Here is a 12,346-nt window from a genome sequence, read left to right as displayed (position 1 = left end):
TGCCAGGCCTGCTCTGGCGTGGGTGGGCTCTGTCTTTGGCAGATGGTGGCAGCCTCGTAGCTGGGTCTCTCCCAGGCCTCTCGTGGAGAGAATCCCATGCCTGCACCCCTTCCTTCCGTGCTTCCATGGTCAGAGAAGGACGGCTGTTGGGATGTCTGTTTTAGGGCTCGCTGGGGCTTTGGAGGCAGGCTGGGGACGAGAGCCTGACGCCCGGCCCGCTTGGAGGCCCCTGTTCGGCTGCCCTTGGTCGCCCGTCAGGAAGCTCGGGGCCACCGTGGCCCTCTCAGTAAGGCTGGACCCTCCCTGGGCGGGGCTCCCTCCTGCTTCCTCTGGGCTCTGCCGCCTGCCCTGCCGCGCAGCCAGAGCCTGCTTGCCTCCTGCCAGGTGATTAGGGGCTGGAAACTTCAGATTTTAAATTGTGCCTTTCTTGATAGAGAAAGTAATTTTTGAGACATCAAGACAGTGCGGCAAATCTGCTTCACGGCCGCTGGGCCGGCCTGTTGCCGTGGAGCGGGCAGGGGTTGGGTCAGGGCTGGATCAGTGATTCCCAGTGAGGCAGCTCCGCGGTTTTGCAGGTCGGCCTCTCTTTAAACAGGAATGGGTTAGTTTCATGAGCATCTTTGTCATTTCCCCCACTACTCTAAAAGAGGAGGTAAGAGAGGGATGAAAATATATCATGGATGTTAAAACCTGAAAAACAGATACTGATTTTTAAAAATAAAAATACCTAAGTTTAAAAAATTAACTTTCTCTTAGAAGACAGTCAAGAACTCTTGACTCAGAGTGGCCGTAAGCGGTTATTAGGTGCCCTGTGGCTTCTGGGGCCTGGAATTAAGTATGTCAGGGGACCCTTCAGGTCAGGTTGCCAGGGAGGAGCCCCCGTCCGCAGCCAGGCACAGGGGCTCCTGGGCGTGTCCCTCGTCTTGCCTCTCAGCCTCCGTGATTAATTCCTATGCGTTTTTTTAATTAAAAGATAATAAAAGAATCATCTTAACATGATTTAAAAATGCTGATTTATGACTCTGCCTTCCCATGGCTGAAACAGGACCTCTTAGATGGGGTCAGCAATCTGCATTTTGAACCACGTTGCCTTCCAGCCACGTGGAGAACTTCCGCCACACAGGCTGCCGCTCCCACGGCCTGGAAGCAGCCGCCCTGAGCGGGCGAGGCAGCCCCGGGACACCCAGCCCCCCCCCCCCCGGCTTTCTCCCGCTCGTTCTGCCGCTCTGACCCCCGGGGGGCCCCGTGCCTGCCTGCCCTGAAGACCCTCCCCGGCGTTCTCCCCCTGGCTCACCGCAGTTCTTCTCTGCGTTCTCTTCTCCCCATCAGACCGGGCAGCCACTGCTTTCTTGTATGGCTTCCTCTGCCTGGCCAACCCCACGCCTTGCTCTTCCCTAGCAGGGACCCTCCGCGCCCCAGGGTCAGGTCCGCTGCCCTTCGGGAGCCCCCTCAGGCTGCATTGAGAGAGTTCCAGTCTCCACTCCGCACTGAGCTCGTCGTTAAATCCTTGAAACCTTCCAGTGCGCGTTATTCTGGAGGAGGCGTGCGGCCTGGGCTGCGAGAACGCCAAGACGGGCGGTGCCCCGGGAAGGGCCGTGCCGTCTGAGCGGCCAGGCCCTGGCGTGGGCGGGCGGGGGGGGGGCGCCGCGTCCGTGCGCCTTAGCCTGAGGTGCTGTGCCATTTGTCCTGAGTGGCAACTCACTCGTTTTACTTACAAGTTTTTTCTCTGAAGTTGTTTAGCATTTATAATGTATATAGTATTGCTCTGACATACTGTTTGTTACATTGTATTATAACTTGTATTAACCTTAAAACAGGGTAAATCATGAGCTCTGTGCTCGGTGTAGTGTTGCACACTGAATTTTTGGTCAAATTTCAGAGGTATGTGAGCATGAAACAATAATGGTGGAAAATGATGTTTCATATCACCCAAATAAATGGTTTCCTAAAAATATTGTTGATGCAACTTTTTTTCAATTGGGTAAATTTATGGTTATTTAAAGCCTTACAACTTTATGGAGTGCTACTTTTATCACAATTGACATAACAATTTTTTATTGTGGAATTGGTTTCTTTAACCCTGAATAATGAAACACAGCCTGGCCCACCAATGCATCGCTGTAAGAGCAACGGAACGAGTGGTGTGTGGGGGTGGGGGTGGGGCAGAGTGGCGGGAACACCCCCAGCCGTACCTGCACAACTAGGAGCTCCTATTTTATCACCTCTTGACAGCTGGGAGGACTGTGCAAAATAAATACTAATAAATAAAATGCTGAATCTTGGATTTTTATAGAATTCTAGGCAATTGCCTGAGCTCACACCGAAGAAAAGTATTGGCTTCTGCTGAACTGTGCTGGATGCTTAATGCTCTAGGGCACATGCCTCTCAAAGTTTGAAATTGTATACAGACTGTTAAGCAGTATAAAATGAAATTGAATATAGGTGTGACATGAGTCTAATCAATTTCTTATTTGGAAAGTACTAAAGAGAGAAGGTGCCGTTTGATCAAGACAGAGTCATTAGCTTGTCCCCCTTAGCAGCGCAGAAGGGAGAACGCGAATGGAGGGTAGCACAGTTGTTCACCGCTGGGTTTGGATGAGTGTGTTAGGGCGCATTGTCTGGCTTTATTTGTCAGACTGCACAGCCGACTTGGCTCCTCTCCTCCCATGCCCCCTTGAAAGTCACCTTGTTGACAGGTTAGCAAGGGTAGATCCTGGGGGACCAGAGTCGCAGAGGGAAGCGTTTAAAAGTGAAGGTCGGAGAAATGGTCTGGTCCCCTTTTCTGTTTCTTTGTAGCATCTCTCTCAGTGCCGCCTCATCTCTGCCACTCGAACTATTAAACGGAAGAAACACAGTAGTTAGGTATTTTCCGTCTTGTTTCACTCTCTTCGCCCGAATTTCTGATTCTGCGAACTCTGCTCTTGCCCTGGCTGTGCGGCCGTGAGACGGACATGGGGAAGTCTCTCTTCCCAGAGACGACACTTGGGCTTGTCACGCCTTTGGGTCAGGGAGAGAATGGGGCATTTAGCAGAGCAGAGGAAAAGACGACGTAGACACTGCGCCTGCAGACAGCTTGGAGGAGGAGGGCTTTGGGGATCCTTTTTGGAATTAGGGGTGTTGACCTAAGAGGACAAGTTATTTCACTTGGCTGTATTTGTCTTTTTATTTCACAAATGGCAGTAGTATCTGTTGACTTACACAGGGCATGTAGTTTGAGTTTAAACAAGGTATCATATATGAAAGCACTTTTAAAAATATCTTTTAATGAATAAAACTTTCTGTTTACAAGTATTTCATAATGGTCTAACTGCTAGCTCTTTTTATGAGGTTGCATTTTAAAAAGTAAAAGGGAAAAGAAATTCCTAGAACTTGTTTTTTTAAGAGGATGTTTCATAAATGATAATTATATGACTACTGTGTGTTCAGCTCAGCAAATGGGTTATCGTGTGTTGTAAATAATGATTTATCTTTCACCCGCATGTTGGCCTTTGGTGTGACTAAGCATACTGTTCTTGTCCTAGGTGGGGTCTCACCGCGTCCGTATGTCGAGGGGATTTGAAGCCAATGCACCTGCTTTTGACAGGTAAGACTATTATTTTTACATAGTGCTCTAAGTTTTGACATTGCTAAGCAGTGAGACTAGTTTAATTGTATTTACCTATTCACTTTACCTCTTTTGGCTCTAAGTGACATTTCTGAGTCCTAGTCTGATTGGAACACAGGGGCCCCTAGTGTTAGGACTTCCAGCGGGGGCAGCCTAGGCATGTGGGTCTCGGGCCCAGCCTTCAGTCTGCCTCCACGGGTGGCGCCCAGCACTGCAGCCGCCAGCCACGTGGAGCTGCTGAGTGCTGGAAGCTACCTGGTCCAATGCGAGATGTGCTCTAAGGGTAAAATGTACACTGGATTTCAAACATCAGCACCAAAAAGAGCAGGAAAATTGACACCGCCTTATCAGTATCCCCTTTGTATGTTGGTTGCCCGTCTAAGTGATATTTCAGCTGTACTGTGTTCAGCACCCACAGGGGTGCGGCGCCCTCGCGTGTGGGCCACGGCCCCGCCCTCGGCCCCGGCCGCCTGCCCAGCCAGGCGGGCGGCTTGTGCTCTGCGCCCCCAGAGAGGGGAGGGGCTGGCGGACCCCACAGCTTTGGCACAGCGGGGCCTCAGCGTTGACAGGCAGAGAGGAGCTTGCATTCACTGAACTCCCATAAATTCAGAGTTTTTGAAACCACATGGAATGAATTTGTATTCAGTTTTGCCAGTTCTATGTGTTTAAAGTACTGCAATGTAAATTCTGAATAATAATGGATTCTTGTTTATTGGGAAAAAAGTTAGCTCATCACTTGACATTTGCTTATTTTCTTTCTTTCTTTAATAGGCATTTTAGGACACTTAAGAATTTATATGGTAAACAAATAATAATAAATTTGCTTGGATCTAAGGAAGGTGAACATATGCTAAGTAAGGCCTTCCAGGTAAGAATGGTATTTAAAAAATAATATAGTAGAGCGATCACACTCTCCCAGGGGCTGGATCACTGCCTAGAGAGAGGTTGGGTGCTCGCCGGAGCCGTGAGCTCTTGGGGCTCTTGTGAAACACTTTAGGGCGATGCTGCTGAAATTGGGATTCTGGGAAGCTTTCGAGGCGATATACACTTTTTTCTAAAATGAGCTTATTTATGTTGTGGAGAGTGGGGATACCTCCCCCCACCAAAAAAAAGGTTCCCGGTCACTGGTGGACTGACCACAGGCAGCCTCCTCCCGCTTCCATGCACCCGGTGCCGCTGCCCGGCGGCCCGCGCTGCCTCAGACCCGGGAGACGCGAGGGCGCCTTGCTGCCGGCGGGAGGGGGCCTTCTCGTCGTGGTGAGAGGCGGATCGGAGAGTTTCAAGTGAAAAGGAGCCCAAACAAACCTCTGACCTCTCAAGAAAAAATATTCTTCATGAACACTTATTGAATCAATAATTGATATAAATCTGATGTTGCATAGAATTAGAAGCATAAACAAAATGGTTAGGAAACATCTTAAATTCAATCTAATGAACTTCAGAATTAATTATTTGGCCATTTTGTTTTAACCTTGTGCGATAAACATTTTTAATAGATTATACTTTACAGAGTGACTTTACGGTAAATTTTTAAAACATTTGGTGTGTTTTGAACTAAGATATAAAAAATGAACTTCGTATCTTTTATAGGCTTTGTCTTAAGTCACTTCATTTTGAGATTCTATGATAGATATAAACAGATACTAAATTTGAATTGTGAAAAATGAAGTGCTAGTGGTTGTAAATACTTTCATTTTCTAAATCAGATGAGGATATTCTGTAGGTTCCCTGGTAGGACACCACCGACTCTCCTCGGAGAGAGGAGGCGCGGTGAGGAAAAGCGCGCCCTTAGACGTTCCGAGGGCTTCCTGCTCGCTGCCGGCATCGGTGAGAGCTTCGCGACATCAGTGGGCTCGCGGGGAGCCCTGCCGGGGCCCCAGTTTAGAGTGTCAGGTTCCCCTTGTGACCCGCAGCGCCGGGACCATGTTCAGGTAACATACGATGAGTGTTTGCCTTTTCACTTCAGAGTCATTTGAAAGCTTCTGAACATGCCGCTGATGTCCAGATGGTGAATTTCGACTATCATCAGATGGTTAAAGGAGGAAAGGCAGAAAAGTTACATAGTGTTCTGAAACCTCAAGTCCAGAAGTTTCTAGATTATGGATTTTTTCATTTCGACGGAAGTGAAGTTCAAAGGTTTGACAGCTCTTTCTCATTTCTTTAAATTGGAACTTTGCTGTAATTTAAAAACTATTCTTAACGTGGAACTCTTAAATTTCCTTTTTTAAAGTCAAAGTTTATAATGACAGTATCTTTCTGTATCGTGCTCGATTTTAGGCTTATTTTTCTTCCTATAAAATTCAAGAAGTCATAGTAATATGTTACTGGGCACCTGCTGTGGGCCGGGCAGTGTCCTCAGTCCCCCACGTCTCAGTGACAGCACCTGCAGGGCCAGGCTCTGTTCCCACCCCCGGGCTCCGCTGAGGCAGGTGCCTGGGAACTGTCTGGGCTGGGTCCTTGTGGGGTCCGCGTGGCCGTGGCCGCCGAGGGGCCTGCCCCGCTGCTCCCTCAGCACGGAGGTTCTCACGTTTCCTGACCTCCGTAAGGACGGATGGCCAAATGCCAATAGAAATAAAGGATGTTGCCTGCTGTCTGCTTTTGTATAATTTAAAGCTGCAGTTTTTGCATATCAAGTCGAGGAGAAAAGTATTGAAAGACTGAAATTAAGAACATAGATTGAGGTAAACTTCAATAAACAAAGCTCACATTTTTTTGTTTTTTCAGTGTACAGTGTTTAGTATCGATGCTATAGAAATTTTCTAGGACAATCAGTAGAAATAACATCTTAGATTTTTAAAATTCATTCCTTAAAAATTTGGTATCTTTTATGTGCAAAGAACTATGGTGTTTTGAGTCTGGATGTGTGTTTAGCTCCTAACTGCTGGCCTAATTTTAAAAAGTGGGCGTGTATGCGTAGGTAGTAGATGCATAATAAAGAAGATAGTATAAAATATTAGCAGTTGTAGGATCTGGTTGGTGTATGGATATTCACTGTAACATTCTTGCATCTTTTCTTGTATGTTTGAAAACTGTAATAGTAGAAAGTTGAGGGAAGAATGTGGGTGCTAACTTTTAATCACCTTAATTTTTCTCAGTTTGTTTTACTTCAGTTGTTTTTGATTCAAACGAACTGTTTGACTTGGTGACTCTGTTGCAGGGGCCAGAGTGGCACCGTGCGCACAAACTGCCTGGACTGTCTGGACAGAACCAACAGCGTGCAGGCCTTCCTGGGCCTGGAGGTGGGGCCAGGGGGGTGGGGCGCAGGCGCGGTGCCTCAGTGCCTCTGGGGTGGCTTCTCAGGACTGTTTACAAAACAGGGTCAGGTTTCATTGAAGGCATTCTTTTCTGGTTTTCTTTTTTCTTTTTTTTTTTTTCCTCCAAAATCCCTTGTCATTTAAATGTTTCCTCTTACCTGCTCTCAATACTCTCCTGTGTCACTATTTCCCTCTATTATTTCTTAACTTTCCCTTTTAAAACAACCCCTGCAGTTCATGCTATTCCAATAGTAGCCTCTTTTGCTTGTCTTTTAGAAGTGTTGGGGGGGGGGGTTTGGCCAAAAAGTCCTTTCGGTTTCCCCCATAAGCTGGCTCCAGTAGTGCTCAGCTGTCTTTAACTTCATTCAGAACAATTTCATTAGGTTGTATTGTACCAGCTGTCATATCAGCATGCGTTTAAAAAAAAGCTATCAAAATTGGTGAATGTTTGTGTAGCCATTTTAATATTGAAGATGGGAGAAAATATGCAACATTTTCAGCATATTATGCTTTATTATTTTAAGAAAGATAAAAACGCAACTGTAATGCAAAAAAGATTTATATGGAGAAGGTGCGGTGACTGAACATGTCAAAAGTGGTCTGTACAGTTACATGCTAGAGATTTCTCACTGGATGATGCTCCACGGTTGGGTAGACCAGTTGATGTTGATAGCGATCAAATCGAGGCATTGATTGAGGAGGATCAGCATTATACAATGCCGGAGACAGCTGACATACTCCAAAGATCCAAATCAATAAAATTACTGGTGAAAATGAAAAATGTGTCTTTTACGGAAAAAAACTAAATGGACTTTATGGCCAACCCAATAGCATGTTCTTATTTCCTCCAGTTAATGATCTTACATTTGACCAGAATATTGGTTAATTAGTTATTCTGCAGCTGGGGGTTCTTCTCTCTCAAAAATGAAGCTACAATGTATAGAGTTCTCTACTGAAGAAATGTCTTTTTCAAGTAACTGAATATATCTTACTGTTTTGCCTCTTTTGAACTCTGTCATTGAGATCTATTACTATAATTTATTTATAAAATATGACAGAGAAAAGGAAAGTGAAAGCAGGCTTTGGCCATTTGGATGGAGTTTATCACGTGGCTTGGGTGTTTCCAGTTCTCTTTAACTGGTCGAGTGCATTTGCTTAGATTTCTGAGAGTGAACTTGCTAGAAGACATGAAAGTCTTCATTAAAAGTATGATGAACAGGTCCTGGTTTTCAGAATCCGACTTAGCTGGTCATCCACTGTTGGGAGTTACCAAACGGAGAGAACCAAACCCAAAAATTAAAGACACTTAGCTCTTCTACACATCCCTCATATAGAAATTGGTTAAATGGTTACCAAAATTACTGGTAAAGTAGGCAAAACACACTTGTAGTGACAACCAGTTTTGCCCAATATCTTTTTTTTTTAATTATTTATTTTTAGAGAGGGGAAGGGAAGGAGAAAGGGGGAGAGAAACATCCGTGTATGGTTGCTTCTTGCACACCCCCTGCTGGGGACCTGGCCCGCACCCCAGGCCTGTGCCCTAGAATAGGAATTGAACCGGCGACCCTTTGGTTCGTAGGCTGGCGCTCAGCCCACGGAGCCGCACCAGCTGGGGCGTTTTTGCCCCGCTTCTTGAAGACAGAGACACATCTCAGCGGGGAGGGGGTTCTGGAGGCTTATTTCGCTACCCCCCCCAACGCCTCAGAGACGGCTCTGTCACCCGTCCCCGGGCAGCCGGACCCGGCTTAGGGGTTTACAGGATCCGAGTTTCTGATCCCTCAGCAATGAAGGGCAGTCTCCACACTTACAGATGAGGTAAAAGAAAACCCAAATAGGAAGGAGGGAAGTAAAATTCGAGGCTCACAGTATGACTGGATTCCACGCAGGAGAGCAGGCTGGATAAGGTCGCACGTTGCTCTGGCCCTGCCCAGTCCCAAAGCTCATTCCAAGCCCAGAGCCGCCGCGGGCCTGCGCGCTGGCCCCGCTGTCCGTGACGGGGGCGTGCAGGCTGCCTGCCGTGCTCCGTGCGCCCCCTTTCGCACTCGCCACCGGTGGTGGTTTGTGTGGCCGTGACAGTTCAGGGCAGCCCTGGTTCCCCGTAACCTCCTGACCTTACCACCCAAACGGAGAGAACCAAACCCAGAAATTAAAGACACTTGGCTCTTCTACACATGCACGCATATATTTAGATAAACTAGGTAAATATTTTCCCTCTGCTCTTGTGCATGCTGTTGAGTAATTCATTCTTTCAGGTGAATAACGTAATGTACTATGATTTATAGGGATATTTTAATAAGATTAATTTTATCACGTAACCAGAAAGATGTTCGTATTACTACATGGAATATCGATATGGTGTTTACTTTCAAAATGAAATAGTGGGAAACGACACAATGAGCCCAGTGAACTGTTATGTCAGAGCCCAGCCCCACGTAGTCCTGGAAGTACAGGTTTTCAGTTTACCTCGCGTGGTCCTCAAAAAGTCACGGCGCGTGGACGGCCGTGCAGTGATCGCAGGGCGGGGCGGAGGGGAAAGAGGGCGTAGGGGAGACAAATGGCAATAAACAAAAACAGAAATGAAAAGAAGTCACGTCACAATGAGGGTGTTCCTACAGTTATAAAAGTTTCTCTTCTGTTGTTTTAGATGCTAGCTAAACAGCTGGAAGCTCTGGGCTTAGCTGAGAAGCCTCAGCTGGTGACTCGCTTCCAAGAAGTGTTCCGGTCTATGTGGTCTGTGAACGGAGACTCGATCAGTAAGATCTACGCTGGAACCGGGGCTCTGGAAGGGAAGGCCAAGGTGAGCGCTGCCCGTCATGTAGAGAGGCCCGCCCTCCTCACCCCGTGAAGCCTGCGAAGGGCCTTTTTTTTTTTTTTTTTTTAAATTAACAGAAATTCTGTCTCACCATATTTTATTCCTCTTTAACTCTTCCTTCTGTCCTGGTGCGCATGAGTCAACAGAAGGCAGGTTTCCCCTAGGTTTGGGGAGGGGGATTGGTTAATGATACATAATCACTTAGTGATAATCCACTAGGCCTACATATGTATTGCTTACCTTTTTTCCTGATTTTTCCCTTGTATATTTGTTTTACTTTTTATACTGTTTATTTGATTATAAACATGATTTTTCAAAATGATAGTCTTTTTAGTAAAGGGTTCTATCTTATTTGGCTGGGTCCCCAGCACTTGGCATAGTGCCTACTATTTAATAGACATGTGACAAACGCTGGACGGACGAGTCCATAGTGGACAGTTCATGCAACACCGACTATGAACCCAACATTGTTAGGGCCTGATTAATAAGTTTTTATTCTTTTACTTACCTCACCTTGAAAAGGAGACTATCAAAATGTGAGATGCGGACTTAATTACAACCCTGTGCCTCATCACTACCTTTTAATGGCTGGTATTATCGGAAGACGCTCTCCCATGCGGGAGTCCGGCCCCGCGCTGGGGGGCTTTGGAAGCATAAAAACACTTGGGGTGTTTTTATTATGTCAGACAATAGCCTTGACTCGCGAAGGCTCCTGGCCCCAGCTGTCTCTGCAGCTCCTCAATTACTCCAGAACAGGAACAGGGACATTTACCGCTTCCGTATTCTCATTCGGCTTCTCCCCTGTAACAAGCGAGAAACTCTGTGGAGACCATTCACCCCCTGTCCGGCCCCAGGCCCCGCCTCTCCTGTGTTTGATGGAAGGCGTGCCCATGCCCTGAGGTGCCCGCTCGCTTGCGGAAGCTTCTTTTGTTTGACCTGTGGAAATAACATGTATTAACATCGACAACATTTTCTTCTTAAATGGTCCCTGTTTTTAAAAACCTGAAATTGTTAAACTTTCACTTATTTCTTTTACATAAAGAACATAATTCTTGCTCTTAAAACCTGATTCCCTACAACTGTTGTTTAAAATCTTCTTTTATGTTCTCTTCCCTTTTTGTTTCTGCAGCAGCTAAGGCAATAGGGAGGTTACATAGGTTGGGAGTGGTCTTTCATCTCTAGCCTGGTAGCTGAGAAATTTCATATGTTAATATTCTGGTCTGCATTGAACTAAAGTCTAACATCTGAACTGTTCTTTCTTTTCCTTTCTCTGGGTTCCTTTTGATTAATTGCCCGATAATGTGAATGGTGAGTGTCTTTTCAAGTAATGTCCTTTGTTTATGGAATCATATGGAAGAGTATAACATTTTAAGCCTCAGAACTGTTATCTCTTTAAGGAATGTACTGAAAACTAAAGTATTTTCCTAAAACGTAAAAGTTGATTTTTTAAAAACAACTATCAGAATATGTAAGATCAGAATAAAGCCTTACGGTAACTACTGTGCCTGAGCAAAATATATGTTCAATAAAAGTTATGTAAACTCTGTTACTGTAAGAATTAGCATAAATTTATTATTTTTATTGTTTATATGTATCTAGGCAATAAAATGCCCTAAAATATACAGACTATAGTTTACATGTAATATATAGTTATGAACTCTAATTACAAATTTCTTTTTAGACTAGACCTTCCTTATGTTCAGTTATAGCTGTGACTAATGAAGTAATTTGGGAACAATTTCAATTTTATTTCCTGCCACTAAAGCCCTTAGCAGTTCCTCTGAGAGCGTGGGAGTGCAGTGTGGTGGCCTTGATCGCCCTGCCCTGCCCTGCCCTGCCCGTGTCTGAAAGTGACGGGGCAGGGAGGGATCTTGTTTCACGGCCAGTCAGTGTGCTTTCCCCAGAGCCCGTGCCCTGCACGGTGTGCGCAGTCGCGGAGGTGACGCTGAGCTTTCTCCCTCCGTGCAGAGCGGCCATCCAGACGGGGAGGGGCACAGCCACACCTGGGTCCTCTACTGTGATGATTTGACACTCAGAATAGAACAATTAGACCCTTTATCACAGGGGAATGGTGTAAAACTTAAGAGTTCAAAATACCTGCCGAGGGAAAAGAACAGTGCTTAGAATGAAAGTCCGTGCTCCTTTTTCCCCAACAGGCTGGAAAGTTAAAAGATGGTGCTCGTTCTGTTACTAGAACGATTCAAAATAACTTCTTTGACAGCTCCAAGCAAGAGGCCATTGATGTTTTGCTCCTGGGAAATACTCTAAATAGTGATTTAGCTGACAAAGCTCGAGCACTTTTAACTACTGGAAGTTTGCGTGGTATGCGTACTTTTATTTTCCTTTATGTTATTTGTATATTTCTTCTAAAAGCCCAAGAGGTAAATGTAAACTTATTGACATAAATAACTTTTAGGTTGAGTTGATTAAAATAGGTTTGGAAGGATACTGAGTTCTTTCTAAATAATTTTTAAAAATTGCATTCTCCATAGGAAGTTTATCTCTTACAAAACATTTATATGCTCCGTGGTGTTGGTCAGCTATAGACTGAGGGGGAAGGTGGAGGATGAACTATTGCTAACTTCATATAAGGCAGGATTTCACAGACGGCTCAGCCAGTAGAGCAGTCAGTAGCTTAAGTATGTAGTGAACAAATGTTTTATTGAAAAACCAATG

The 12,346-nt window shown here is 45.6% G+C and overlaps 1 protein-coding gene across 1 annotated transcript in view; it reads left to right on the top strand.

Annotated features, from left to right (window-relative positions):
• Positions 1 to 12,346, top strand: part of SYNJ1 (synaptojanin 1) — a 72,582-nt gene that overhangs the window by 23,007 nt on the left and 37,229 nt on the right. Inside the window, exons 7-12 of the mRNA XM_054577875.1 lie at positions 3,522 to 3,583; positions 4,376 to 4,472; positions 5,571 to 5,740; positions 6,762 to 6,843; positions 9,503 to 9,655; positions 11,836 to 11,992. Of these exons, the coding sequence (XP_054433850.1) occupies positions 3,522 to 3,583; positions 4,376 to 4,472; positions 5,571 to 5,740; positions 6,762 to 6,843; positions 9,503 to 9,655; positions 11,836 to 11,992 (721 nt within the window). The remainder of the gene's footprint in view (positions 1 to 3,521; positions 3,584 to 4,375; positions 4,473 to 5,570; positions 5,741 to 6,761; positions 6,844 to 9,502; positions 9,656 to 11,835; positions 11,993 to 12,346) is intronic.

The sequence above is a fragment of the Pteronotus mesoamericanus genome, unplaced genomic scaffold (assembly GCF_021234165.1).
Source record: "Pteronotus mesoamericanus isolate MK-2021 breed Mesoamerican mustached bat unplaced genomic scaffold, CSHL_Meso_final contig_116, whole genome shotgun sequence".
In the NCBI taxonomy this organism is placed as follows: Eukaryota; Metazoa; Chordata; class Mammalia; order Chiroptera; family Mormoopidae; genus Pteronotus; species Pteronotus mesoamericanus.
This window is presented reverse-complemented; position numbering and strand designations above follow the sequence as displayed.